Below are 27498 nucleotides of genomic sequence, written 5' to 3'. Positions count from 1 at the left end.
CACCCACTGGAAGCTGGAGGCAGCCTGGGAAGCTGGAGCATCCCTGTTTTGTCACCTACCGACCCAGCGTCAGTGAACACAAAGCAGCAGAGCCACAGCCTCATGGTGACCGTGTGAGCAGACATGGGATGCAGGAGGGGAGGGATCGCTCATCCATCGCTGAGTTAGCTGACTGGGGCTGTTTCTAATCCAACACTACATCCAACACCATGGCTAAACAGTACGATGTGCTCTTCCGACTCCTGCTCCTCGGAGATTCTGGGGTTGGGAAAACATGTTTGTTATGCAGATTCACGGACAACGAATTTCACCCGTCTCACATCTCCACCATCGGTAAGACTCTGCACTGCCACCAGGAGTTATTGCTTCATTTGTATCCATCATATTTGCCTTAATTAACAACCCCATTGCTTTGCATGGTCTCTCAGCCTTTTCTCTTGATGTCATCAGCCTCTCTTTGTGGCCACTGGATCATCACTTTCTATCCCACACATTAGATCTGATCAGGAATTTAACAGGGCTTTGTGCAGATTTAATTAGAGAGGTTTATTCACGTGGAATAAAGACTGTAAAATCAGTGTAATTGCATTGGCTGGGGAAGCCCTGAGGGGGAAGATCCAACACTTGGCAGTCATACAGATGAGTTTACCAACTATCAGCACTTGGCACTGCCAGTGGAAGCAAGTGCCACACAGAATATAGCAACGGCATACGTTCATACATGGGAGCAGGTTGTGCGTCAGGCACCCACCAAACTGATAGGGGCCTCAAAATGAAGAACAGTTTTTTTTCAGTATCATATAAGTTTGCAGAATTAGTGCGTGGATGCCTGTCATGTGTAGAGATGAAGGCGTGGTGATTGGTAAAGACATTTTTAAGGAACCTCTGATCCTCCAATCCTTGAAGACGTCTCGATGCCTACTTGCCAAACAATTATGGTACAAATATAAGTTGTTTGACTGAAAATTAATCAGTAACTATTCTGGTAATTGGTCAATCGATTCAGTTGGTTTTCAAGCAAAACGTGATGGTTTCCTCCAGCTTCCTCTTTAATCACAGTATTTTTTTGTGTTTTGGACAAAAATATAAGACTGGACAATATGGAGAAAATCAAATATCACTATATTTTCGACCATGTTCCGTGATATTGATATTGCGACGACATTGTAGGGTTGACTATTGGTGCTTTCACAAAATATTTACACAGTAAGATATTGATAAATAATCATCAGTAATGTGGATATAATGACAAGGTAGGTAAAGGCAATAATTAGAACAGCTAGAACGGTTTGGTAAGTTCAGGAAATGACATCACTTTACTTCAATGCAGGCTTTACGATATTACAATATCCAAAATCTAAGATGGCAGCATGGTGGTACAGTGGTTAGCATTGTCGCTTCACAGCAAGAGGGTTCCTGGTTCGAACCTGGGATAGGGGGTTCATGTGGAGTTTGCATGTTCTCCCTGTGTCAGTGTGGGTTTTCTCCATTTACTCTAGCTTCCTCCCACAGTCCAAAGACATGCAGGTTAATTGGTGACTCTAAATTGTCCGTAGGTGTGAATGTGAGTGTGAATGGTTGTCTGTCTCTATGTGTCAGCCCTGTGATAGTCTGGTGACCTGTCCAGGGTGTACCCTGCCTCTCACCCAATGTCAGCTGGGATAGGCTCCAGCCTTCCCGCAAACTTTAACAGGATATGCGGTTACAGAAAATGAATTAATGAAAATCTAAGATAATGTCTAGTCTCATATAGATATACATTCATACATACATTTCCCCTAACCGCTTATCCTGTTAGGGGTTGTGGGGGGCTGGAGCCTATCCCAGCTGACACTGGGCGAGAGGCAGGGTACACCCTGGACAGGTCACCAGACTATCACAGGGCTGACACATAGAGACAGACAACCATTCACACTCACATTCACACCTACGGACAATTTTGAGTCATCAATTAACCTGCATGTCTTTGGACTGTGGGAGGAAGCTGGAGTACCCAGAGAAAACCCACGCTGACACAGGGAGAACATGCAAACTCTGCACAGAGGGGCTCCTCCACCCCAGGTCCGAACTCCCCACCCTGGGTTCAGACCAGGAACCTTCTTCCTGTGAGGCGACAATGCTAACCACTGCACCACCATGTTGCCTCATACACATATAATATTGATTTATTACCCAGCCCTTACCAGCTTGGCATCTGGTAAGATATTGTGGGCTTTTTCATCAATTTTCTGATGTTGCATTGACCAAATAATTAATTAATTGACAGGGAAAACAAATCCAGCACCATATATATATATATATATGTATATGTATATGTATATATATATATATATCTAGCTGTAGAGTAAACTAACAGTACCTCTTCCTACCTGTGCTCGTGGATTTGCCTCATCCCTGGATATGACTATTGACTCAGCAAAGCCGAACCAGCCTCTTTCCTCTATAGTTAATATGGGCTGTGCAGTATATCTACCTCCATAGTTAGGATTCAGAGCGCAGAGCATGACAGGCGCATTACCGTGCTTCACTTTGAGGTGAGCGAAATAAGGATGTACAGTAAGCAGTGGGGGGTTTTTTTCTTTCCACATGCTGCAGTTGTGTCTCTTATCTCTTCTTCTGTGGCAACCGGGCGGCCGTGTCTGAGTGTACGTTTGGGCGTGTGTTGAGATATTTTCTCCCAGTAAGCTCCTACTCTTTGTGGGAGCGACTACTTTCTGACATTGTTTGCAGTAATTGGACATAATGTGGACGGAATACAGGATACAGACATCCCTGTGGCTCGAGTGTGAAGTTAAAGTCAGGAAATGCTCCTCCTGGTTTCCTGGTTTTGATGAATAGCTGACTTTTTGTTGTGAAGATAGAGAATATGTTGTCTGAATAAGGTCAAGACAATAAATCATGGAGCTGGTGGTCAGGCTGGGATGTGCTGACAGATGGTGCTTGAAAAGATCTGACAGTAAAGAGAATACAATTCCAGCATTAATTGTTAATTTTGGCATCATTTATTAACATGGTTTGGACCACTGGTGCGTTTGCATGGAGGCTTTTATGGTGGATTCAAAGCCTGTATGAATTCTGAGCGCTCAGTGAACTCCTGCAAACACCCCACTGCCACAGCGTGAGACTCAAACTCATGTTTCAGACTCTCCTGCTTATCGCACTGCACTTCAAAGGCTTTTGTTGTTTCACCAGCTCCACCCAATAATGATAGGAGCTCATAAGGCTTACTACGACTGCAGTATGCTATTTAAAGTCGTGCACCTATAGCACTCTACAGGACACTTCCTCCCTGTAGAGTCATGTTCATATAATTGCAGCCTTTTACAACAAAGGTCCATCCTCTCTTCATGTAGTGATCTGTTTGTGCTTTTGTTGCAACTGCTCTCAACCACAGCTGGGTGCTGAGGTATCAGGCTCTTGTGTCGGCACAAGTGGCGGAGTCCGGATATTTATACTGGACTGAATAGTTGTGGGCAGCAGCCTGTGTCTAGAAGCCGTGCTGGGAGGTCTTTCACGGGCGATAATTCAGACTCGCCTCCTGAGACTGTACAAGCCCGACAAAGTCCAAAGAGACAGAGAGATCAAGAGTGACCACCGTCAGTGCTCTCCTGCAGACGATCAATAAATAATTTCCCAACCTTCACGGTGACAGAGGGATATAAATTCTCTCCCATGTCCCCCCCTCCATGGTTAACTCCATAATTCATCAGTTTCCATTTCAGTCGACTCCCCTCGCTCAGTTTTTGCTCTTAATTATCTCAAAAACTGCTGGACCTCTCACCCATGCAGGGTTAGATTCAACAGAGCAACACAAGTTTTTGTAGAAACATTAGAGGATAAAAACCTGATGAGAGTCTTACTTTGCATCTCAATCAGTCAATCAATCAAACTTTATTTATATAGCGCCTTTCATACATCAAAAATGCAACCCCAAAGCGCTGCAGGTATGCATAAAAATGTACCCATAAAATTCATAGACTGAGCAAATAGATGCTGATACAGTATGTGGGGACCCAAACATTACTCCTGTGTGATTGATGATGAGCATCTTATTCTAAAACCATGAACATTGATGCTGCTTCTCATGCCCTCTTGACATTAGCCGTTTGTTTACTTTCCTCACTTCTGATTCTGTCTCTCATGTGCTGAGCTAAACTTCCAATACAAATGATTGCATTTATTCCACCATATTTAACACTGATTCAACATGCTGAATTGGCCAAAACAAAGCCGACAAGGGCCCGCAAGTGTCAATGGTGCAGACACTACAATAACTAGGGCGACAGATGTTTCCTGATGGCTCAACACTGACCAACAGCTAGAGATTCTCTGCCCGAGCCCGAGCCCGGCTCAACCCGGCCTGCGGGCCCAAGCCAGGTCGGGCCGGGGCCCCCCACCCCTCTGACGGGCCCAGGCCGGGCCAGTCAGATATGAGAGAGAGAGAGAGAGAGAGAGAGAGAGAGAGAGAGAGAGAGAGAGAGAGTCAGATATGAGAAAGAGAGAAATGGCTACAGGTTGGGGGTTGCAATTCACAGAAAGAGAGAGAGAGGGGGGTGGTAGAGATAAGTGGGAGGGACAGCGGCTTTCCGTGCCTCCAAAAAATATGCCCTATTCATTCAGTGTTTACCCAACACGCTCAATACATGGACATGCAATGACAAATTGTCATTAACTTATTACGTTATAAAAAACGATGAAAATATGGACTTACCCATGTTTAAAATGACCTGTTGAAGTGAAAAAACGAGTACTGACGGGAACAGACGAGTGGAGTCGATGTTTAACCGGCGCGGAGAGCGCAGGAGAAATGCGCTGCCTGTGTGGACAGTCAAGTGCCTACACTCGCAGGACTTCCGTGGCACTAACACGCTCGGTGTGTCCTTAGCGTTAATTATAACAGCCAACTTATTGAAAAATGTCGGGTTTAAATCGGGCTCGGGCCCATAATTACAGTTAATTGGATGGGCCGGGCCGGTCCCGGACATAATGTGCACGGGCTCGGGCCGGGTCGGGCTGAATTTTTTGGGCCCGATCTAAGCTCTAACATGAACACCGCTCTCACAGGTAAAGGTCAGTGTTTGTTGGACCCACCCTCCACCTCTCTTGCCCGCCCCACTTGGACTTTCGTCGCCTTACCTGACACCGATGGGCGCCGTTAAACTAAAAGGGCAACCAACTACGTATCATGCCGATGTTAAAGGACACTTTTTTTGTTGGCTTCTGACTATGAAGTCACTGCCCAAGCGCTGGATTTCGACGAGAAATGAAGTATTGAAGCAATGTATTGTAGTGCACAGCACACGCCACAAGAGGTCAGTCTCTACTGGTGGAACAGGCAGCAGAGCTTGGAGAGATGTGACTTGGAGTGGTGGGGATAACGTTATAGGACAAGTAAAAAGGCAAAGGCAGAGAGAAACAGCAGGGAAACAATGTATTTCCACATCTAACTCAGCGAATCAAGGGTTTTTTTTTGGCCAAAGCAGAGTTGGTGATTGTTGGAACAATGGACTAACTAACTAGACGACCAGCTAGACCAACGTTAGACAAAGGTTAATTTTGTTTCCACTGACTGACAAGTGCTCCAAGCATTTGGGGGTTTGGTACCTTGCTCAAGGCCACCATGGCAGTGCACAGGAAGTGAACTGGCACCTCTCCAGCTACCAGTCCACACTCCATATTTGGTCGCGACGGGGACTTGAGCCGGTGACCCTCTGGTTCCCAACTCAGGTTCTTATATGCTGAGTTACTGCTGCCTGCTTAGTGTGGTGACAGAGATAAACTTGAATTCAGAAGGTGCACAGTTATATTTTTCTGTTTAATAAGTGAAATATGTGTAAGAATATGACCTTTTTGACAAGTTGTTAGTTTATGTTGTTTATTCATTAGACTGAAAAAGCTACAAGAGCTTGCAAAACGCTGCAAACTTGCCATTAAGAGGGCAGGGTCAGGGTAGATTGCGCAGCACACAAATATCATCATATACTGTGTACTCCGTTAAATTTTAAAAAGGTATTAAGCCTCCTTTCAGCCACAGGACATCATTTGAGTTCATCCCAGAGGTGTTGGACTGTGTTGAGGTCAGGGCTCTGTGCAGGGCGTCAACCTCACCCACACCAATCTCAGAAAACCTTCACTTTATGGACCTCGTGTTGTGCAAGACGGCATTGTAATGTTGAAACAGGAAAGGGTCTTCCCCATCCTGTCATAAAGTTGCGAGTACGGTGTTGTCTAAAACAAGATTTTGCTAAATATTCAACTCAAACCATGACAGACGGCCCCAGAACACAAATACACAAAAGAAAAAAAATTGTACAGAGGTACCCGCTTCCAGAGTTGTTTGTTTCCTGTGCTGTAAACAGGTATTTAGAGATTTTTATGTTTATCTTGGTTCATGTTTAACATGACTTTCTCCCAGCCTTTATATGTTTTTTTGGCATTCTACATCAGGTCAGTGGTGTCCATTTAAATTGATACAGCAAATAGTCTTCACAGGCAACATGATGAAATACAGCAGATATATATTTTAACCTTATGGTCTTGTTGAAGGACATCCTGGGTTTTTTTTTTAATTCAAACTTTGAAAGAGTTTCCCACACAAAAGGAAGAGAGTCGTAACCACAGAACGAGTCATTCAAATCCACCATTGTTGATCCGCCAAGGCTTTTCGACAATGCATAGGACACTCAGAGCTGCAGATAGCAGATGAAAATATGTATGAAAAATATTAAAAGGGTATGACATTTTCCCCTGGTCAAAGCTCTTGATAAAGCAAAAGTTCCAGCTTTTACTCTCCTTCAGTATCAGTAAAAATCAGTAGCGGGCTCTAACCTGGAGGAATAAACCACCTTGGCTCATTCAGGTATCACATATTATTTTAACAGGTCACTCTGTTCCACATAAGACTTTCATCTGGGCCCCAGAGAGCACATTGCTCTGGCAAAGAGCAGCTGTAGAGATGATTTATTAATGCTATTCAGTCACACTGCTCAGTTTAATCTTCCTCACCATTACCTCGGCAGCCTCGTCACCGGACTCCTGCAAGCTCCTGGCTGTCACAACACCTATAAAGTACGAGCATGGCCCTGCCCTATATCATAGCTCAATAAGCAGCTGTCCTCCTGGTGGTGATCCCTGTGGTGTTATGGTCACGGCCTGGTCGTACACCCGGCCCGCCGCTGCTGGACGAGCTCATTAGTCTAAAGGGCCGGGCACGGGTCACAGCCGCCCCAGACAGTTATCAGCTCATAAAGAGCTATCAGAGAAAACAGAGGGGTTGTCAGAGCTGTATTTCTTTCTGGGTTTTCCAGGAACATAAAAGCTGTGGTCTTATATCTCTAGTACGGAAGTTAGAGTTTTATGAGTCTCTTTTTTTGGTTTGTTAATCTTAAAAGCTGCTAACAGCTGCTCTAGTGCTGGGGATGTCTAAGAGCACAGCTTTGCAAACTACCAGTTACTTTATAGTGGATGAAGTTGAACAATTAAACTGACTTAGAATTTTACTTGTCGACCAATAGTCGTCATTTAGGGCCATTAGTTGACTAGTCGCCGCATGTTTATGATGTTAATTTAACTATTAGATTATATATTTTGGACGGGGCAACACAATGGTTTGAGTTTTTTTTTTTTTTTTATATATACTTTATTAATCCCCAAGGGGAAATTCAATTTTTACACTCTGTTGTCAATTACACACAGGTCCGAACACACACATGCACAAACTGGACCTATACATGCACTAAATGGAGAGATGTCAGAGTGGGCTACCCATGACAGGCGCTCCGAGCAGTTGGGGGGTTCGGTGCCTTGCTCAGGGGCACCTCGGCAGTGCCCAGGAGGTGAACTNATGATACGTCATGTTTGTAGTCGACCAATGAAGATGAGTTTACATATCACCTTGGGTTCGTCCTTCACCTTCTCAAAATGATGCCACACTTTGGATTTCCTGCCCGACACGATATTAGCTAGCCTGTGGAATAACGGCAGGTACCAGCCCTGGAAATTAACTTGACTCCTGTCTGACTGCTGAGCGTGGCCACTTCCTGTGTCTGCCCTTTCAAATTAAATTCCCACATGGTCCAGTCATATATGGTTTGATTTATTTTGACAAGGCACAGCTCTTAACACACTTTTTTTTCTGCGACTAAGCGACCAATGAAATTGCTAACTAATGACCTTTTATGTCGACAATGTTTGGTCGACTATCGGGGCAGCCCAAGTAGTTTCAGTAGTTATCTACACAAAAATGGAATAAAAGTAATGTAACTACTTGAATCTCTATGCACATGTGAATGAACTACCAGCAATCTTAAGTGCTATATCTTAGGCAACTGGATTTGCTTGAGTTTCTTTCTTTTTTCTTTCTGTTTTTCTTGTCGCAATAAAATCTCAAAAAGACCCGGAGTGGACAGAAAGGAAGTGACACAAAAACGAAACAACACCGTCATTCCTTATGTCGCAGGAGTATCCGAGAAACTCAGGAGGATTCTCAACAACCACCACATCCCTGTGCACTTAAATCCAGTAAGGGGAGGCAGAAACTCGTTCACCCTAAGGACAAAACACCCAGGCAGATGCAGTTGAGTAATGTCATATATGCAGTTCAATAGAGTCAGGAATGCACATTCAAGAAACTCAAGCAGGTCCAGTTGCCTACGCTACAGCACTCAAGATTATTACCATGACCTGGATGACTGAGAATCTTCACCAATATAAACTACCAGCACGCTTCTGCAAAATGGAGCAGTGTGAGGCTGAGGCTTTTTAAGTCTTCCCACACAACTTTAAACCAGGTGCAGACCTAACTGTTTTCTTAGTTTTAGTGAAAGTGATGTTTTTCCTCTCAGTTTTCACTCAGTCTTTATCTCTTGGAAGAGATTTAGATTCAGTTATGTCTTTAACTAAAATCCTGATCCAAATATAAATGCTGTGTAACACTGGTCTGGTATAAAATAACCACAATGAGTCATCGTACAGGTTTCATCACATTAGAGGCCAATACAAAGCTTAATTGTTCAGTCCAGGTTGATAACAACTTCTTAATTGGACAGAAAGTGTCCCATGTCCTGCTGCACCATAAAGACAGCAGCTGTTGACAGTTGTTGGCCATCCTCTGATAGTCATGGATGACAGACCTGTTCCCCGGTGAATTTGTGTCAGTGCCAAAGCGCCCATCCGTCCATCCATTAGCGAGCCTGTTGCCATTACCTACAGCACGCTGACACGTGTCACCGCCTAATCCGTCTTGCACAGTCGAACACAGTCATCCTGGTAATTCGTCAAGTCAATTTTGGGTGTGTACCCATTAGTTTTTACATGACTTTCACACTGCTGATTGTGAAGGGCTGCCATGTTAAATTAACTGCTGTCTCTGCCTGCACATTGTGCTTGTCTCCATTGTCACAGCTCGCTCTGAAGAGGAGAGGGAAATCTGTAGAATGACTTCTTTTTTCTTCACAAGCTGGCGTTCGTGATTTAGGATGGACAGCCGAATTATTCTCAAAACCTGGCAAATGCGAGGGCCTTCAGTCAGTGTGAGGTGGGAGCTTTTGTTTGCAGTGAAAGAACAATTAAGACAAATGTGTCATTCACAGTTTAGTCTCAGTTTGCATATGAAAGCCTGCAGGTGAGTTTGTTCCCCTGCAGACTGAACTGATGCCAGATACCCAGCCAACATGTGGATGTTGTTGTATGTGGGGCCCATGTGGGCACTACATTGGCTGAAAAATGGGCCCTATATGGGATTGTTCATGGGTTCCATCTTGGCCCCATGCCAACTGCCCACATGGGTGGGTTTACCCAAGTGGGCTCCACATTGGTTATGCTAGGGCTACCTGGGCAGCAACTGTGTATGGGCCATAAATGGGCACCTTACCTTATTTACTTGGGTAGACCCATCCTTGTGCGCAGTTGGCATTGGGTCAATATGGAACCTGTGAACAATCCCATATAGGGCCTATTTCTCAGCCCATTTACTACCCACAAGGACCCTATGTACAAATGTTGGCTGAGTAGTTGCACTGTAATACTGAAGGCTGCTCTTGAAGAACTCAGTCGCCAAAAAAAATGTTGGCATTGTACATTTCTGCAAACCACGGATACGTTATATTTGTACCTTTCATACGTATGATATCAACCTTTCTGACTTTGTCATCAGGAGTTGTAGGGGACGATGGATGGTGTGACACAGAGGCAAGACAACTGCCACTGCTCAAGACCAGCGAACAACAAAACTAGTTGTTTTTAAGTGAGACATCAGTGGTATTTCCAGCAGTGATATAGCCATTAAAAGGGGTTGTTTTTTAGCAAGACATTGGCTGCATTTTCTGTTACATTTCCAGTGGTGTTTCCACCTAGGCGAAACAGCTACCAATCTGCAGACCACTGTTCAAGACCAACAAACAACAGATTGCCAGACAACAGCAGCATTTCCAGGGGCCTACCAGACGAAATGTGATTTTTTTTGGTGAGACATTGGCGAGACGGGGTGGCACGGTGGTGTGGTGGTTAGCACTGTCACCTCACAGCAAGAGGGTTGCCGGTTCGATCCCGGGTGTGGGAGCCCTTCTGTGCGGAGTTTGCATGTTCTCCCCGTGTCAGCGTGGGTTCTCTCCGGGCACTCCGGCTTCCTCCCACAGTCCAAAGACATGCAGATTGGGGACTAGGTTAATTGATAACTCTAAATTGTCCGTAGGTGTGAATGTGAGCGTGAATGGTTGTTTGTCTCTATGTGTCAGCCCTGCGATAGTCTGGAGAACTGTCCAGGGTGTACCCTGCCTCTCGCCCGATGTCAGCTGGGATAGGCTCCAGCCCCCCCGCGACCCTCAAGAGGATGAAGCGGTTAGAAGATGAATGAATGAATGAATTGGCGAGACGACTGCCAAGCTGCAGACCAAAGTTCAAGCCCAATGAACAAAACTGTTTTTTTGTTTTTTTGAGTCAGACATTAGCAACAGTTCCAGCAGCAATCATGTGACCAAAAGTGGTTGTATTTTAAGGAGACATCGGTAGAATTTCCAGCTGTGATTGCGCCACCAAAAACAGGTATTTTAAGCCAAAATATCTTTTCCTAACCAAAAAATTTTTTGTGCCTAAACATAACCACATGTTAATGTGACCGGTGGACTCTAGTGTTGTCTGCGTTGTGTTGCTATGAAGAGACCCAGACTGTGGATATCTTTGGAGGCGATCTTCGTTTATTCCTTTATTCCTTTTACCCCCAAACGTTAACGTAGGGGTACAGAAATGGGTTACATATTGACCATGGAGGCCTAAGCGTGTCAGGTAATAACAACTGAAACAAATTTTGTGTAATTGTAATACTTAACATTACAACTGCACATTTGACTTTGTTACACATATTACTGCTGTAGAATTGACCCTGTTAGATTAACCACACCATTTTTGGAACATAACGTGAAGCTTCAACGTACTCACTAAATGATAATATACAAATAATCATAATGTTTGTGGTTTGCAGAAACGTACAATGCCAACATTTATTCTGGCGATTCGTTGTCTTGAACGTTTTTGATTGCAGACGATGACATGCGTGTACCTCTGATCTTCCTCTAACAGTACCTAACATTCAGGACTTTCTTTACCACTTCTCAGCCAGTGGGACTTCTGCTGTAGCGATGGAGACGCCCAGAACAATTTGAATATCAAACCTCTAACAAGGAGACACATTTTTCATACCTTCACGACAGCCGTTGAGTTATTCATTGTTTGCAAACAGCCTCATTTCACCAGGCAGTCATAAAACAATGCCGAGCAATCAGATGGGTGCTCATACAATTTATTTGTTGAGCAGCAGGAAGCAGACAGTGTGGGCGGAAGCATCTTTTGTTTTCTGGTAAATATAACTCAAAACGCACTAATGTCTGAGAGACCAGTTACTGATTTTGATTTATTCTCATAAGAGTCGTCTGGGTAGTCATCTTGACTTATTTTCATCTTTCCAGACTTGGTCCACCCCCTTGCCGTAGACTAGACTACTGTACAGCTGGAGAATGCATTAGTCCATATATGCAGCTCATATTTAAGAGGAAGTTTACACACTGCTAATACAGCCGGACGATGACACGGGAGGACAGCCTCTATTTCATGATCTCCTCTCCAGCCTGAGGCAAGGCAAGCCACTGATTGTTATGCTGACCTTTCACTTAGTCTGAATGCTCTCTCGTCAAAGGCAAAGGCCGCCTCGCGACTTAAATGAGGCCTCATGCTGTCGACTCAGTGAGCTCCAGCCTCTGCGGAGTCTTCCCTTGACTCCAGCTTGTTTTTAGCAAACAGCCAGGCCAGCCATAGTACATATGTCAGCTGTTTCTTTATGTCAATCTCCTGGAATACAAACCTTGCAGAAACGAAGCAATAAAAACCGGCACTTCTTCCAGTTACGTGAATCGATTGGACTCAGTGGCTCTTTCTCGGAGCGTGATGCCTGCTGTGACATATTGGTGTTGAGTGTCAGGTTAATTGGGATGAACTGTTAATTGATTTCTCAGGGATTAGTGTGGTCTGTAGAAGCCTGTGGGTTTGCTTTTCTCCGACTTGGATGCATTAGTCCGAGGAGACAGTTGTGGAGAAGAGAGACAAGAGGAAAATAACTCAGTAGAGACAGAGTTAATGGTTAAACTGGCATATTTAAATGGTAAAAGCTTGATTCTTTGACTCAGGTTTTTGATTGTACCCATAATGCTGTCTAGATTATTTTGGTATGAATTGCCGAGTGTTGAGCAATGTCTCTTTCCAGAAATCATGACCTGGTTACTCAAGATAATCCATAGACCTTATTGTGAGCAGTTTCATGTAGGGACTATTTGCTTTCTACTGAACTACACCCGCCAATTGCACCACCATGCAGAAGGAAGCGTGCAGTCATGGACGAAAGGTTCATGACAGTGCGAGATGTAAACAGTAATAGAGTCCTCCTCGGTTGAGCTGTAACATTAGCTTGTTCAGTGGTGCTAGGTAATTCATGATTGATTCATATTTGGTCAGCGCTGCCGTTTGTCAGTTTGACTGCAGTTCACGAGCAGTGATTGGCAGCTGACTTCGAGACTCCTCAGATTTGATTGCTTGTTTTCATCCACATGTGTAAGGACATTGTAAGAAATATGACAAGGCAGAGAAACATTCTTGTTTTCACAGATCATTTGTCTTATGTAGACCAACTACAGCTTTAAAGGGACACGAAACCCGACTATACCCATCAACTGTATCTGTGCGCAGAAGGAAGCGTGCATCTACTGTTAGCTCACCTAGCACCGCTTAGCTAGCTAGATGTTAGAGCTCAGCCAAGGAGGACGCCATTAATGTTCACATCTTGTGCTGTCACGAGCCTCTCGTCCATGAGTAGATGCACTCTTCCTTCTGTGTGGTGATACAGTAAGCGGGTGTAGTTCAGTAAAAAGAAACTAGTTCCTCCACGAAACTGCTCACAACAAGGTCTGTGGATTATCTTGAGTAACCAGGTCATGATTTCTGTAAAGAGACATTGTTGTTGACTTTTTTTTTTTTTTTTTTTTTTTTAAATTGGCGCTTTGAGCACCACGAGCCGAGTGCCATCTAGTTCACATATATTCGAGGGAAGACAGACATCTCTACAGCCGATATCTCCAACACTCTGCAACTCACACCAAAACAATCTAGACTAATAAACAGCACTACAGGTAAGAGGAAAAATATGTATTTTTGATTTTGGGGGGATCTGTCCCTTTAAAAAACAGAGCTTTACAGTTAGAGGTGCTGCTGTTGGTTAAAAACTACATCTGAACTTCAGTATTTTCTCAAAGCTGTAGATAAATATAGGCTGTCTAAACCCTGCAGTAATTCATCCATCTATGTTCCTCTGTCATATCTCTGTCAATAAAGACAAGCTTACATTCTACGTCTGAACATGCTTTACATATGCTGGATTTTTAAAGCTGATTCTGATACATTTTAGTCTAAAATAATAATAATAAGTTATTTGACTCTGTAGAGGCATTTACAATTTAGATATATTATTCTCCACATTACACAGCTGAGACTTGAGTTTGGTTATTTTGCAGTGAAATAATTCTCATGGAAGTGAGGTTGTGCTACAGGAATTTAGATTCATGACTTGTTGTATCCTGTATAGATAGTCTTTTTCCACCCTGACAAAATGAATTCCTGGTGAAGTAATCGATATATGGATTTATTTTTTGTTATAAAGGCATAAAAAAATACTTAGCATCAGCAAAAAATTATTTACTCTGAGCGGCCTCTCTTCACGTATATCAATATCTACTCAGGCCTTTAAAAATGAACTCAGGGTGAGTCTTGATAGAAATAAAAAATGGGCCCCGCCTGTGGTTTTCCATCCATGAACAATATCACAGCTGTCTGAGAAAGATCAGAGATCACTGAAGCATAAGTGACCCCCCCCCCCCCCCCCCCCCCATCTCAGCCCTGCTCCTTCTCTCTCATCTCCTCCTCTATCGTTTCGCCCTTCTCCCTTATTTCACCTCCCGTATGATCGATGCAGAGAAGTGAACTAAACGAGGACTGTGCTCACTGGATCATTAGCCCCATCTTCTAACAGGCTGATTATACAGGGATGATGTGGCTCTCGTTGCGTTAATGCCCTCTATGATGTTGCAAAGCTGCAGCAGATACTGGTGAACCTTCGTCTGTAAAAGACACGCCGGCTTAATTGATTTCAGTCAATTATGGGGTGGAGAGTGCAAACGCCTGTGAGAAGATTCAGAACATTTAGTCAGAACACAGCACTCACAGGTCTGGAGGAAGATCACATACATCCAGAGCTCCTATGTGAGTGTAATGTTTCCTAACCTTATGTCTTCTCTCCCACAGGAGTCGACTTCAAAATGAAGACACTGCTAATAGATGGTATCAAAGTACGGATACAGATATGGTAAGGCTGTGGCATGGGACGCCATGTTGGACGGCCTTGTGCAGGAGATTAAAAAATGTTATTAGATATTACACAACAGCAGTTCATACAGAGGGGATATTATGGGATATTATTTATTTGTAGTCTTTGACTTCAGCCCAGAATTAAACCTCACAACTAACGGTACCTTCAAACAGAGATGATTTACAAAGATACACAGATTTTCAAATTATTTTTACCTGACTGCTTATAAATTATCAAACTGACCATCATAATATTATACCGGAAAATATGTACAACTAAATAGTGCTAAAAAATATATTGACAATTAGATGGACGACATTATGTCAAACAACAAAAATCTACTCAGATAAGAGGGTAGTGAGGGGATGGTCTGTATTCTGATATCAGTGTAGTATGTTGCATCAATAGATGCCCAAACAGACTTACAAAGCTGACTCTCAATTTTCATGTACATATGTGTGAAACCAAATATACCAATTATAGGAACACATTATAGTATATTCTACATGCCTTCATACTTTTAGTGTATATTATTCAGTCTAGTTTGCCTAATCTTCAAAGCTTTAGTAATAAAAATGAGTCCATACTTTGACACTCAGTCCACATTCTCATTTTCATCCAACCAAACTAATTCAGGATTTTTGTTCTGCATTCTTGCAAAGGTACATGCATGCTGTCATATAAAGAGGAAAACTCATGAACATGCACTTAAAGCACAGGCTGGGACGGTCGAGAAGCTTGCTGAATTCAATTCAACAGAACTTTATTTATCCCAAACAAACATTTTTTGTGCCAGGGAATGCTTCAATTACAATAACACAAATTACAGTAACAACAATTAACATTCACAAACCAGTACTAACCAGAACAACCAGGGGGTTCCCTTGGTCAGAGTCACACACTGGGCCCAGTATTCAAACAATAGTCTATTAAGTATCAGTCAAAAATATTCAAAATATACAAGCATGCACTGCTGCATCCTGCAAAACCACGCCCATCCTAGTACATACCAAGTTTTTAGGGAGTCCACAGCACTGAGGTCATGTCCTTTGTAATTTTGGGGAAATTTTTTTTGCAGCCTGGAGCAATTTTATGTTTGACATTGACAAATTTGCACATTTTGTAAACTGTTCTCTGTAGTTTTAGACTCAGTATGTTTATGTTGAACTACTTTCAGGTCAATCGAATAATAGTACTTTCAAGCAGGAGACTGGAGTTTGTGTCACGTCACAGACCTAAAAGTAATGCTATAGTTTTTATAAGCTGCAGCCGTGATTATAGTGTAGTTTCCATGCCCTGATATTGTAGAATTAGAGAATTTTTAAAAACCTAAGTGTGGAATTTTTTAAATCATATTTTCAAAAATGTGTCTCATCCAATATCAATAGCATTGGTCTAGTGTCTCTGTGAGGCTGTTCTTATAGGCACAGGGGTGATTCCGAGCTAACATGCTCACACTGACAGTGCTAACATATTGATGTTTAGCAGGTAAGGTTTACCAGTGCTGTGTCTCAAATCGCATACTTCTGTACTTACACTTAATATTTTGAGTGCATAAGTGCGTTCACACTGTGAAGTATGGAAAAATGCAGTGCACTATGAGTACCCACATGGTGCACTCAAAACGGTCAAGAAGTTGAGTGTGGAACTATGGACACTTCTCGCACTCAATGGTCGCCATCTTGGCTACGTATCGGAAGGGAAGGGAATCACTTTTCAAACTGGAAATGGCGGCAGAAGACTGTGCGACCGTGAACGTCACTGCGTTATACAAATACATGTGTTATTTGCACTATGCACCACTATACTGTTGTCGGGTATAAGCCAGCAGTATGTTTATTGGGTTCATTTAGCAGTCTGTAATGATTTGGCGAACAATAACGTGAATGCTAATGCTAGTTTGCTAACTAGCTAATTTGCGGTCGTTTATTTCCGGTAAGTGCACAAGGGCCGTGTTTGGTTTGAGACAACACTACCCTGTCGAAATTCGCGCACTACGCCAATAAGTACATAGTGCACATAGTATACTACATAAAAGTGTACTAACTGAAGTATGTGATTTGAAACACACCACAGGTTTACCACTTTAGCTTAGTCTGTTAGCATGCTAACATTTACTAATCAAAAGTAAAACACAATGTACAGCAGCTTGGGCTGATGGTAATGTCAATAGTTTTACAGGTATTTGTTCATGAACCACAGTATTGGACACATTTAACATTTGTCGTTTATGGCTGTTGTCTTTCCAGGGACACGGCAGGCCAGGAAAGATACCAGACCATCACCAAGCAGTACTACAGACGAGCACAGGTAGTCCTCTACTCTCCTCCACTGACTCTCCTGCTGCAACTCATTTTGTAAACTTTTTTTTTTTTTTGCCTGTACCCTATTTTCCCTCATTCACATGTGACTAATGGAGACAACATTTTCGGTTCAGCAAAACAGGCTGTGACGCAATCCTTATAGGCAATTGTGCAGCGTGAGTTTACAATCTGACAGGCTCAGATTGTTATTTGATATTTGACAACATTATGGACCCTACAAAGAAATGAATCATCATTCTGGCTCACTCAAAGAAAAGTCTCATTCTGAAATTTCATGGACTTTTTCACATTGTTGAAATCAGCGAAACATTCAGCTTAGTGTTATCTTTTAAAAAACAATAAGCTACACTGTCTGTACTCCAACACAACAAACTCTTCCCTGCACTCCTCTCACCAATGTTTCCACTGATGTTTTTCCTGCAACATGTCACCTCTTACAACATTTCAGAACGAGACTTCTCCTTGAGCGAGACTTGGTCATAATAACAGATAAGCTAAAGGTAAAGAAAAATGTTCAATTTCACTTCTAATAACAATCTGAGCCTGTCAGTGGCAAAACAAGCACTTTAAATGGATGTAAGTTGATGGTGCACAGTTGCCTGTGGGTTTACATCGCAGCCTGTTACACTGCTGTGGCTGCAGCAGTCTGACTCAGCACTGGATCACTTTCAGGAACTGTTGTCTTCATTAGTCACTTAGATACAAAAACATAGGAAAATTGGTTTCAGGGTGAAAAACACTTAAGTTCCCCCTTAATGTGATATTATTATTATTATTATAAAGTAGCACAACAAACTGAAATCAAACTAATATCTGAAATTAAATTAGTCACAGCTACAAGAATAACTCATGACTCATAGTTGGCACCACTTGAGGTGCTGTGATGAACCATTTTAAAGGGATCTCTCATGGATCAAAGTTTCTATGTGTTGTAATGGAACAACCCACTGAGCAAGCAACGTCTGTGGACGTCTAGTTGATATCACGTCTGTGGACCTTATATCAACTAGACTTGGACATCCACAGACATTGCTTGCTCAGTGGGAAGAACTGTAAGAAAACATCACAGAAACTTAGAACGAGACCAGTGCAGTTTAAAGTATCAAACAGGGTATACCAGTCCTCCTCGAGGTTATTTAAGGTGAAATTAACAGAGGCAGCCCGTATTGCTGGAGATGTAGGATGAGCGTTGGCACACTTGTCCTGCCCTGCTGCACAGAAATCCTGGTCTTCCGTACATGAGGATATCAAAATGGTCCTTAAATTAGACATCCCATTTTGCCCAAACTTTTTTGTCCTGGGAGATCCCGTCCCTTTAAAACCCTTGCCTGCACCCTAGGCAGACTGGGTCCAGACATCAATCATATTGGGGAGAAAAGTTAGTATAACAGAATGGAAGGCAGTCACCTTACCACCAGCCAGGGTGTGGTTCACCCACCTGGGTGTTGTGGCTGCACATGAGGTCCCCTCCTTCAGGGTTATTAATCGGGTGGAGAAATACTATGCAAAGTGGGTGAATTACATCTCCTTCAGTAAAGGTCCCTGAGGTAACTATACGATAACATACTGGGTCAAATCCTTCAAAATGATTAAGAAATGTGTCTTGTGATATTCAGTTGTTTTCACATTTGCCGATTATTATTTAATTCATTTATTTATTTATTTTACATTTACTTATGTATGTTTTTTATTTACTTATGTATTTTTATTTTTTGTTTTTTATCTACTTATGTATTTTTTATTTACTTATGTATGTTTTTTATTTACTTATGTATTTTTATTTTTTATCTACTTATGTATTTTTTTATTCACTTATGTATGTTTTTTATTTACTTGTGTATTTTTATTTTTATTTTTAATTACTTATGTATATTTATTTTTTATTTACTTATGTATTTTTATTTTTTATTTACTTGTGTATTTTCATTTTTTATCTACTCATGTATTTTTTTTAATTTACTTATGTATTTTTATTTTTTATTTTCATTTACTTATGTATATTTATTTATTTATTTTTTATTTACGTATTTTCATTTTTAGCATTGTTAATTGTCATTTATTCATTTTGTCTCAGCATTGTCAGATTTATATGGCCATATGATGTATCCCATTTGATGCTTTTTTTTCTGCTCAAAAGAAAACAATAAAAATGACTGACTATAAAAAAAAAGTTTCTACATATAGCAGCTTTAAATTATCACTAAAACATTGGGAGGATGTCACAGCAGCTGTATTGTAAGTGTGAGGATGTTACGAGTAGCTCTTCATGGCCAAACACAGCCACCACCCTGACACTGCTTTATTTTGCCTCTGCTTTCTGTCGTTAAAGAGGTTACAGAGGTTAAACAGACTGAAACTGAATTGTCCATTTCCCAGAAACTGGCAGTGGTATTGTGTCCTGTTCCTGTCTTGTGCTATAAAAATCAGCAGATGTCTCATCCAGCCAGTCTCACAATGTAAAATGAATTGTTGGCAGAGGCTGCCAGCTCTCTAAGTGGTGGTCTGAATTCTTTACAGGAATCAAATTAATGTTTCTGAATGTATTGATTTTAAAAATCTGCGTTTAAGCGTCACAACATGCTGTAAAATGCGTTGTCTGTTTTTTAATCTTGGAACATCTCTCCTCAGGGAATCTTCCTGGTGTATGATATCACGAGTGAGCGATCCTTCCAGCACATCATGAAGTGGGCCAGTGATGTGGACGAGGTGAGTCACACAGATTTGGGATTTAGTATCAACAGACAGTTTTCTTCCACAGTGTAGAAAAAGGGCAAAACTGACACAACTCCTCACTGAGCAGAGGCCTCGGGTTGACAAAGAGCAGACGCCTGACGTGGTGTGATAAAAACCAAACTGCTCTGTTTATTATTTTCCATCTTCCATCAATACCTGTCATCTTATTTTTAAATGTGGACTCATGAATATTTGATAAAGACATTTCTTTCTCTTGTAGTCACATTCTTTTATTATCTTTGAGTCTTCATAAAGCCATCTCGTCTGCCCTGCTTCCCCCCTGTCATTTCCCACATGATTTTATTCTATTAATTTAGTCATTATGGACCTAATTTCCTCTATGCGTCCCTCCAAATATACACTCTATTGATCTTGGCACACTTCCCATTTACTTGTAATCTAGGTCTCATTTCCTGAGCGCTGTGTTTTCTCCCCTCTGCAATCTCTTGACATTTGAAATCTCTCTCTTCCTGTCTCTTTAATGTTGTTTTATATTCCTCTTCCTTATCTGTAAATATCCCTCGTTCCCTTTATATTCATATGACAACCGCCTGCAGTACGCTCCGGAGAAGGTCCGGAAGATCCTCGTGGGGAACAAAGCAGATGAGGTGGACAAGAGGCAGGTGGCCACAGAGCAAGGCATCAAGGTGGGTACATTATTATTATGCTGGTTGTCTTTGTTGTATTAGTTTAGCAGAAGATTGTGGGTTCAGTTTGGGTTCTGTAAGAAATTATTAGGATATTGATGCCACTTTGATGTCTGTATTAGTTTTGGAGCTGGAGGCTGTTAGCTTAGCTCAAAATGATGCCTTTCATCACCTCTTAAGCTCATAAATTAACACGTTGTATCCTATTTGTTTAATCTGCAAATATAAAAATGTCAATTTGTTGTTTTAGACAGAGTTATGTGCTGTTACAAACAACAGTTATCCATTTGCACAGCACTTAGATATACTTTATTAATCCCCGAGGAGAAATTGGATTTTTTTTCACTCTGTTGTCATATACACACAGGTCTGAAACACACACACACGCACAAAGATATACATGACAGATAAAAAACAACAACTACGTTTTCCTCCAAGAGTTTGAGATGACAGAGTATAAAAAGGAGTGTTTGAGTCTGTTGGTTTAGCTAGAGGAAGTCTGAGGAGGGTTCCAGATGGCAGAAAGTGAATCTGTTGATGTGAAGGATGGGAACAATCAGACAGGATGGATTTTGCTTTCTTATATAACTGCATGTTGTAAAGATCCTGCAGAGTTTCCTGTGCAGTGCCAGTTATTCTGCTGCAAACACTGGCCACTTTATTGAGGACATTATTTTAGCGCTGTTTATGGAGTTAGCTCTGTTAGCTGCTAGCCACCAGTTCAGCCACGTCCATGTTGAGGACTTTGTCTGGACAACTCATACGCACTGAGTTTCATGCAGAGCCTCTTTATAATAACAACAAAACACTTAGCACTGATTCAGAGGGTGAGCCTGATTGCATCCTGGAAGTCCTTCTTTTTGATGGTGTCTTTGATGGGTCTCTCCGCAATATCGTCTGCCATGCTGACACTGACACCCTGTTGATTCGGATGGATTTTGATTGGCTGTCAGTGTTTCTATCAATCATAAAATCGCTCTGAAAGTGATCCCAATGATATTGTTTGTCACTGTCGCCATCCGCCATCTGTGATAGCCGTAGCTGGAGGCATTATGTTTTCAGGTTGTCCGTCCGTCCGTCCGTTCGTCTGACCCTCCCTCCCATTCTTGTGAACGCGATATCCCAAGAACACTGTGAGGGAATTTCCTCAAATTTGGCACAAATGTCCCTTTGGACCTAATAATGACTTCATTCAATTTTGGTGGTCATAAATCCAAGGTCAGGGTCACTGTGACCTTGTCTGTCTGATTCTCATGAACGCAAAATCTCAAGAACACCGTGAGTGAATTACTTCAAATTTGGCACAAATGTTCACTTCACTGTTCACAAATGAAGAATAAAATGATTAGATTTTGGTTGTCCAAGGTCAAGGTCACTGTGACCTTGCATCCATCTCATTCTCATAAATGCGATATCTCAAGAACACCTTAAGGGTTTTAACTCAAACGTCTTATAGGATATAATGATGGAGTGATGACACTTTATATCCAAGAGGTCAAAGGTCAACTGCAATCTGACATCATAATGTTCTGCATAAACACTTCTCTGGCCAATATTTAACAACATATCTCAGGAACAGAAGGGGAGACATTTGGTCAGATACTGAACTGGTGACACTAACCTTGAGTGTCCACCATGAAACTGTGCAGATTGTATAGATCTTCTGTGCTGCCCAGGAGAAGATATGTGTGAAGTATCCATGTTTTCACAGACTCAGATGTAAACTGTAATAGAAACTCGACTGGTGTGCAAAGGCATACAGCTGTGGGACAGTAATTAAAGTTTTAGATATTTTATTTTTGAACTTTGAAGAAATTCCCACTGAGCAAGCAACGTCTGTGGACGTCCAAGTCTAGTTGATATCACGTCTGTGGACATGATATCAACTAGACTTGGACGTCCACAGACGTTGCTTGCTCAGTGGGAAGCCAGGCTAACTGTCTTCCTCTGCTTTACGTCTTTATGCTAAGCTAGGCTAATTGCTTCCCGGCAGTAAATGTATAGTTATTGCAAATCAGGTTCTTTTAGCAAGACAGCAAATTAGGTTATCTCCATAAATGTTGAATTGAACAAAGGTACTTTCTCCAGGTTGCCCAAAAGCTTGTAATCTCTAGAATAATTTTCAGTTAGAAAATCAGGCTCAGAATTCCGTCTGGGTTCTGGTAGAAACTTTGGCTCCAAGTTCATCAAACCGTGTCACCCTTTGGGCTTGACATGGACACTGGTATAAAAACAATTAGTGCAGTTCCAGTCAGGCACTCATGTCTGCTCTGTAGGCCCTGACACACTGAGCAGACCTCAGACTAAGACTGACTAATGTTTCACCTCCTGTTGCCTCTCATTGCCTCATATTTTCCATTAAAAGCAGACAGGCAGCAGAGCACGCTGCACCTGTGTGGAAGGAAATAACGAGTCAGTTGTCTGTGCTCCTAATTCAAAATGACAAAAACAGCGAAGTGAAATGCGTCACTGTTATCTGTCTTGCAGCTGGCCAAGGCTTACGGAATGGACTTCTTCGAGACAAGTGCCTTCACCAACCAAAACATAACAGAGGTGAGCTGATCCAAACTCATGTCGTTTTATGACCATGTGCAGAGCAGCATTTATCCATGATTATAACATGGAAAGTCCCAATTAGAACAGACAGATTTTTATTGAATACAGGCAATGAGACAGTACTATTTAAAGGAAACAGGCCCCAGTGAGATTTGAACTCACGACCCCTGGTTTACAAGACCAGTACTCTAACCCCTGAGCTATGAGGCCTTCAGATGAGGATATCAGTGGATCTTATCTGTTTTATCTTATCCTGGTGGCTTTGTTTCTCTCCCAGACTTTTACACGACTGGCTGAACAGGTGCTGGCAGCCAATAAAAAGGACCTGGATCTTCTCCGGACGTCCATTAATGAAGAGATTAATCTTGCTGCTCTGGAGGAAGAGGAAGGACTCTGCGACAGCGCGGCTGGCGACCAAGGCAAAGGCTGCTGGTGTTAAAGAAACAATTTAAATTAGTCTGTTATCACCAAACACTCTGCACACGCTGGGCAAAATGTGTCTCCTTTTGTTGAAATAAATGGGAACATCAACCTGCAATTTTTAAAGCAGCTATGTTCCTCTGTTTCACATTAGCATTGCCAGAAATGCTAACGAGCCATTTGAGAGCAGTTTCAAGGACAAAGGTGGAGACATTTTGCCACGCGGTGCCAAGTGTGTGGTGGATTAGCCGACTGAAGGTCCAAATGTCAAGGTTTCCCTCAGTGGGCCTGAATGTTCATTGTCTAAAGCACTAATTCCTGCTCAGTTCAGTGTGTCTTTGGTGTAAACAAATGCAAACCCTGTCCACTACTAATTCTGCAATTGACAAACAGTTGAAAAGACTAAACACAAAACTTCCAGGAGAGCTGGAAATGAAGATTGCATCATCTTTTCTTGCAGACTTTGTACAGTTGTCTGATGTAGAGGACGGGGAATGACTTCATCACTGACTTGAAACTTTTAACAATGTTGTGTTTCACGTTATTTTCCAAGCGCTGTCTCTGATATTGATCATAGGGCTGGCAAATCAATGACTGATTACATTTGGCCTTCATCCACCCCTTTGTGTTTTCCTTGTATGTGGGTATTAGCTCTCCTGCACCCATAACCTTTCTACCTTTGAATGCATGAGATGTAGTGTGAGGATTTGACCACAAGAGGGTGCTACATGCATTGAGAAAACAGCACACACACTGGAGAGGTGTTCAGTGTTAAGTTATGCTAGTTTACTCTCTTATGTGTTTGTTTTAAGTTGTAATTGCACTTGAAATCATGGGTGGATTATGAGACAATGGGCTGCCGGGCACAGATATGCAAAAGGCCCCATCACCTCTTCTATGTAGGAGTAAGACACACAGACTTTGTGGTTTGGTATTGCCTCTTCTTTTTTGTTGTTGTTGTTTTACTGCGCTTTGTAGTCTTTTTGTGTCACTTTTAAGTTATTTTGCGTCTTTTTTGGTCGTTTTTGTGTCTCTTTGCAGTTCCTTTGCATTCCATTCGCTAAGTCCCGCCCCCGGACGCAGACTGGCCAATCATAACGAAGCATAAGGCCGGCTCAACCAGGGTCCAACACCAACACAGCTGTGCTCCATTGATTCTAATGCAATCGTTTCAGATTTCCTTCATTTCAGGCTGGTTTTGTGGCTTTGGAGCTAAATGTTGTGCCTGGGGCACGTCGTGTATTAATGATACTCGTTACCTGGAGAGGTTGGAAAAAGATATACATTTCTTCTCTGTTCCAGAACCAAACCTTCAAGCTGATTTTGTAGACCCCTCTGTCTGCTTCTCTCTGGAATCACTATTTAATTTTTCCAAAAATATGATAATGTTTCTTCTCCATGCTTATTCCGACAGCTTGTTGGACCATCACAAAGGGCGGGGCTTAAAAAGGTCAATTCCACGCCATTATGCTGCCTCGCTGTTCCGTATTAAAGGTACAATCGCAGAATGGGGGGACCGAGTTGTCTCACCTTTAAGCTGGCAGTAAAGGTAGTAACAGTGCTGAAATGATGTCCATGTAAAAGGGCAGCTGGCAGGATGGGACTATGGATGGCACCTCTTATGAGGTTGAAAAAGACATGTTATATGTGTGACCCACCGTCGGAAGATTTAAAAAGCAGCTGGTAGTAGTAGTAGTTAGCCGCTGACTCAAAATAAGAACAGTGGCAGAAAATGTCAGCAAATTGGGAAAACAATGAGGTCTGGGAGCTCCTTATTCTCTGAGGAGAGGGCGAGATCAGCTGCCATGTAACAAGGAAGATAAATGATTGTTATTACCATTGCAAGTGGGTAGGGATGCTGGAGAATATTCCCACCTTATGTTATTCTATGTAAAAATTCTGCCCACTTTTTTTCACGATCCCTCCACATTGTTCAACAAAGAAACCGAACATCAAAATGTTCTGCTCAGTTAGGACGTGTGCTTGTATTTTGATCATTCATATCATTAAAAAACTTTCCAAAATATTCAGTTTATTGAGAAATTTTCACCATTTAAATGAGGAATGCCCACGTTTGATACAAATGGAAGGTTTTTCAAACATTTTCAAAATCTATTTCTACATTCATACATTCACGTAGAAACTCCAAAAACTTTAAAATCTTTCGTACATTCTGGCTTGTATTCAACTCTGAAATCCCATTCACACTTTTTGAAATATTCAGACTTTTTTTTTTGAAGCATGGTAGAAATGCCCTCCTCAGGTTTTTACATTGGTGTGTATAGGACAAAATGTTCAGAGTTAGAGTGGGGGACTCAGCTGTCAGAGTGCAAAGAGCTTCTTAAACCTTTCTCTTTAGCTCACTGTCACACCCACAATTTTTACTCCACATACATCATTTTTGGTCAAAATGGAGTAAAACTTGTGCTCTTTCAAAGAATGTTGCTATGGAAACAATCCGACTTACACGTTTGGCACAGTGAGCCTGAAAGTGAGAGAAACTCCACCAACTGTCGCATTGAACTCAGTGTTAACTGAGACCAGGAATCTTAAAATAGTCCATAGATTTCATGCATTAATGGTATTATTCAACATTTAAAGCCAGTCAGCTTTTCAAAATGCAGCATTCACACCTGCAATTCTCAAGTTGTTCATAATGTGCTGGCAATGTGTATGTCACACTAGAGGCTAATGTTGTTTCATTCTGTGTAAAAATGCAAAGTTGACATAAAGAAGGGACTTCGTAGCACTCCATCGTGCGATCTCTGTGTTAAAAAATAAAGGCCTTTGGAGTCTCTTCCTGGTTAATCTGTGTTAATTTGAGGGACATTGTGCAGATGAAGGCCAGGGGGGCCCTGACACTTTGGGCCCCTGGGCCTGTGCCCAGCAGACCTGTTCAAGAATCCATCCATGCTTGCAATGACTACCTTTAATGTGATGAAAAGATTTTAAGTATATGCAGCCATTTTATTCTTTTCTTTGTTTATATGCAAATATTTGCTCCAGAGGAAGTTTTGCAGCTTGTAAAATCATCCATGTAAGACCACACATACACTCTGATTGTTTGCCGTTAAGTTTACCTGTGTAAGTCGTTAACTGAGGGAAACATTGAGAGCAAAGTGATTATATTTCCCTGTAGCAAAACTGAAGATATTTTTCATTTTATAGTGTGTGTTTATAACAGAAAGTATCTCAAAGAACAGATGGCTTGATAATTGCCCACTGCATTGTACATACCAGGTTTTTCAGAGAATTGTAGATCGATAGAATCATGAGAATACGCCATTTATTTAATGTGTTACCATTAGAGGGCTGTATAAAAACGTTGATATCCTAGATGGTCTGAAATATTCCCTCTGTGAAGATAATAATGTCTTGGTCATTCTGTCCTTTTCTCACTGTTTTGTACAGAGTCCAGTGGAGATGCCATTTCTTCTTTTCCCCCCTTAGACTTTAAAAGGGACAAGCGAGAGTTTTGCATGCAACCCACTCTTCTTTCCTTTCCTTTATTGCAACTTCAATGAAGTTAATGATCAACTGACCGTCATACAAGTATAGCATTTGACCAGAGTTGCCTGTTTGAGACTTAAACAGAATGGCCATCATCTGACGAACTTTGGCTACTTTTTTTCTTTTTTCTTTTTTTTTTTTTTTCAACTTAGTAATACGAAATGCTACTCAAAACAGTTGTTAATCTGTGCACTGTGTGAAATGGCAGTATGTTGTGCTGAATGATGTTCTGGACTAAGCTCTGGATACACAATGTATCTGTGTTGTTTTCAAGAACTCTTTTTCTTTCTTTTAGACTACTTCAACTTGTATTTGTGGAAATATATTACATGCAACATGTAAAATGCAACATGTTATTCTTGGAGAAAAGATGTCAGATGTTTATGATTAAATACTTGCAGATATA

General features: G+C 41.8%; 1 protein-coding gene and 1 non-coding gene across 2 annotated transcripts; one reads left to right on the top strand and one right to left on the bottom strand.

The window, feature by feature from the left end:
• The first annotated feature begins 11 nt into the window (after positions 1-11).
• rab15 (RAB15, member RAS oncogene family) lies at positions 12-27498 on the top strand. The gene is made up of 7 exons (XM_050057622.1): positions 12-333; positions 14839-14899; positions 17152-17212; positions 19855-19932; positions 20517-20606; positions 23094-23159; positions 23440-27498. Exons 1-7 carry the CDS (start codon positions 210-212, stop codon positions 23599-23601), a joined length of 642 nt encoding a protein of 213 aa, XP_049913579.1. The 5' UTR covers positions 12-209; the 3' UTR covers positions 23602-27498.
• trnat-ugu (transfer RNA threonine (anticodon UGU)) lies at positions 23300-23372 on the bottom strand. Its single transcript has one exon. It is a non-coding gene; the product is annotated as a tRNA-Thr (tRNA).

Source organism: Epinephelus moara, chromosome 12, assembly GCF_006386435.1.
Source record: "Epinephelus moara isolate mb chromosome 12, YSFRI_EMoa_1.0, whole genome shotgun sequence".
Taxonomy (NCBI): Eukaryota; Metazoa; Chordata; class Actinopteri; order Perciformes; family Serranidae; genus Epinephelus; species Epinephelus moara.
Note: the sequence above shows the minus strand (reverse complement) of the source record. Positions and strands in the feature narration are given on the sequence as shown.

Coding starts and splice junctions, on each gene's coding strand:
- rab15 (XM_050057622.1), top strand. CDS start 210: ATGGCTAAACAGTACGATGTGCTCTTCCGACTCCTGCTCCTCGGAGAT. Junction 334..14,838: donor GTCTCACATCTCCACCATCG/GTAAGACTCTGC, acceptor TCTCTCCCACAG/GAGTCGACTTCAAAATGAAG. Junction 23,160..23,439: donor CCAACCAAAACATAACAGAG/GTGAGCTGATCC, acceptor TTTCTCTCCCAG/ACTTTTACACGACTGGCTGA.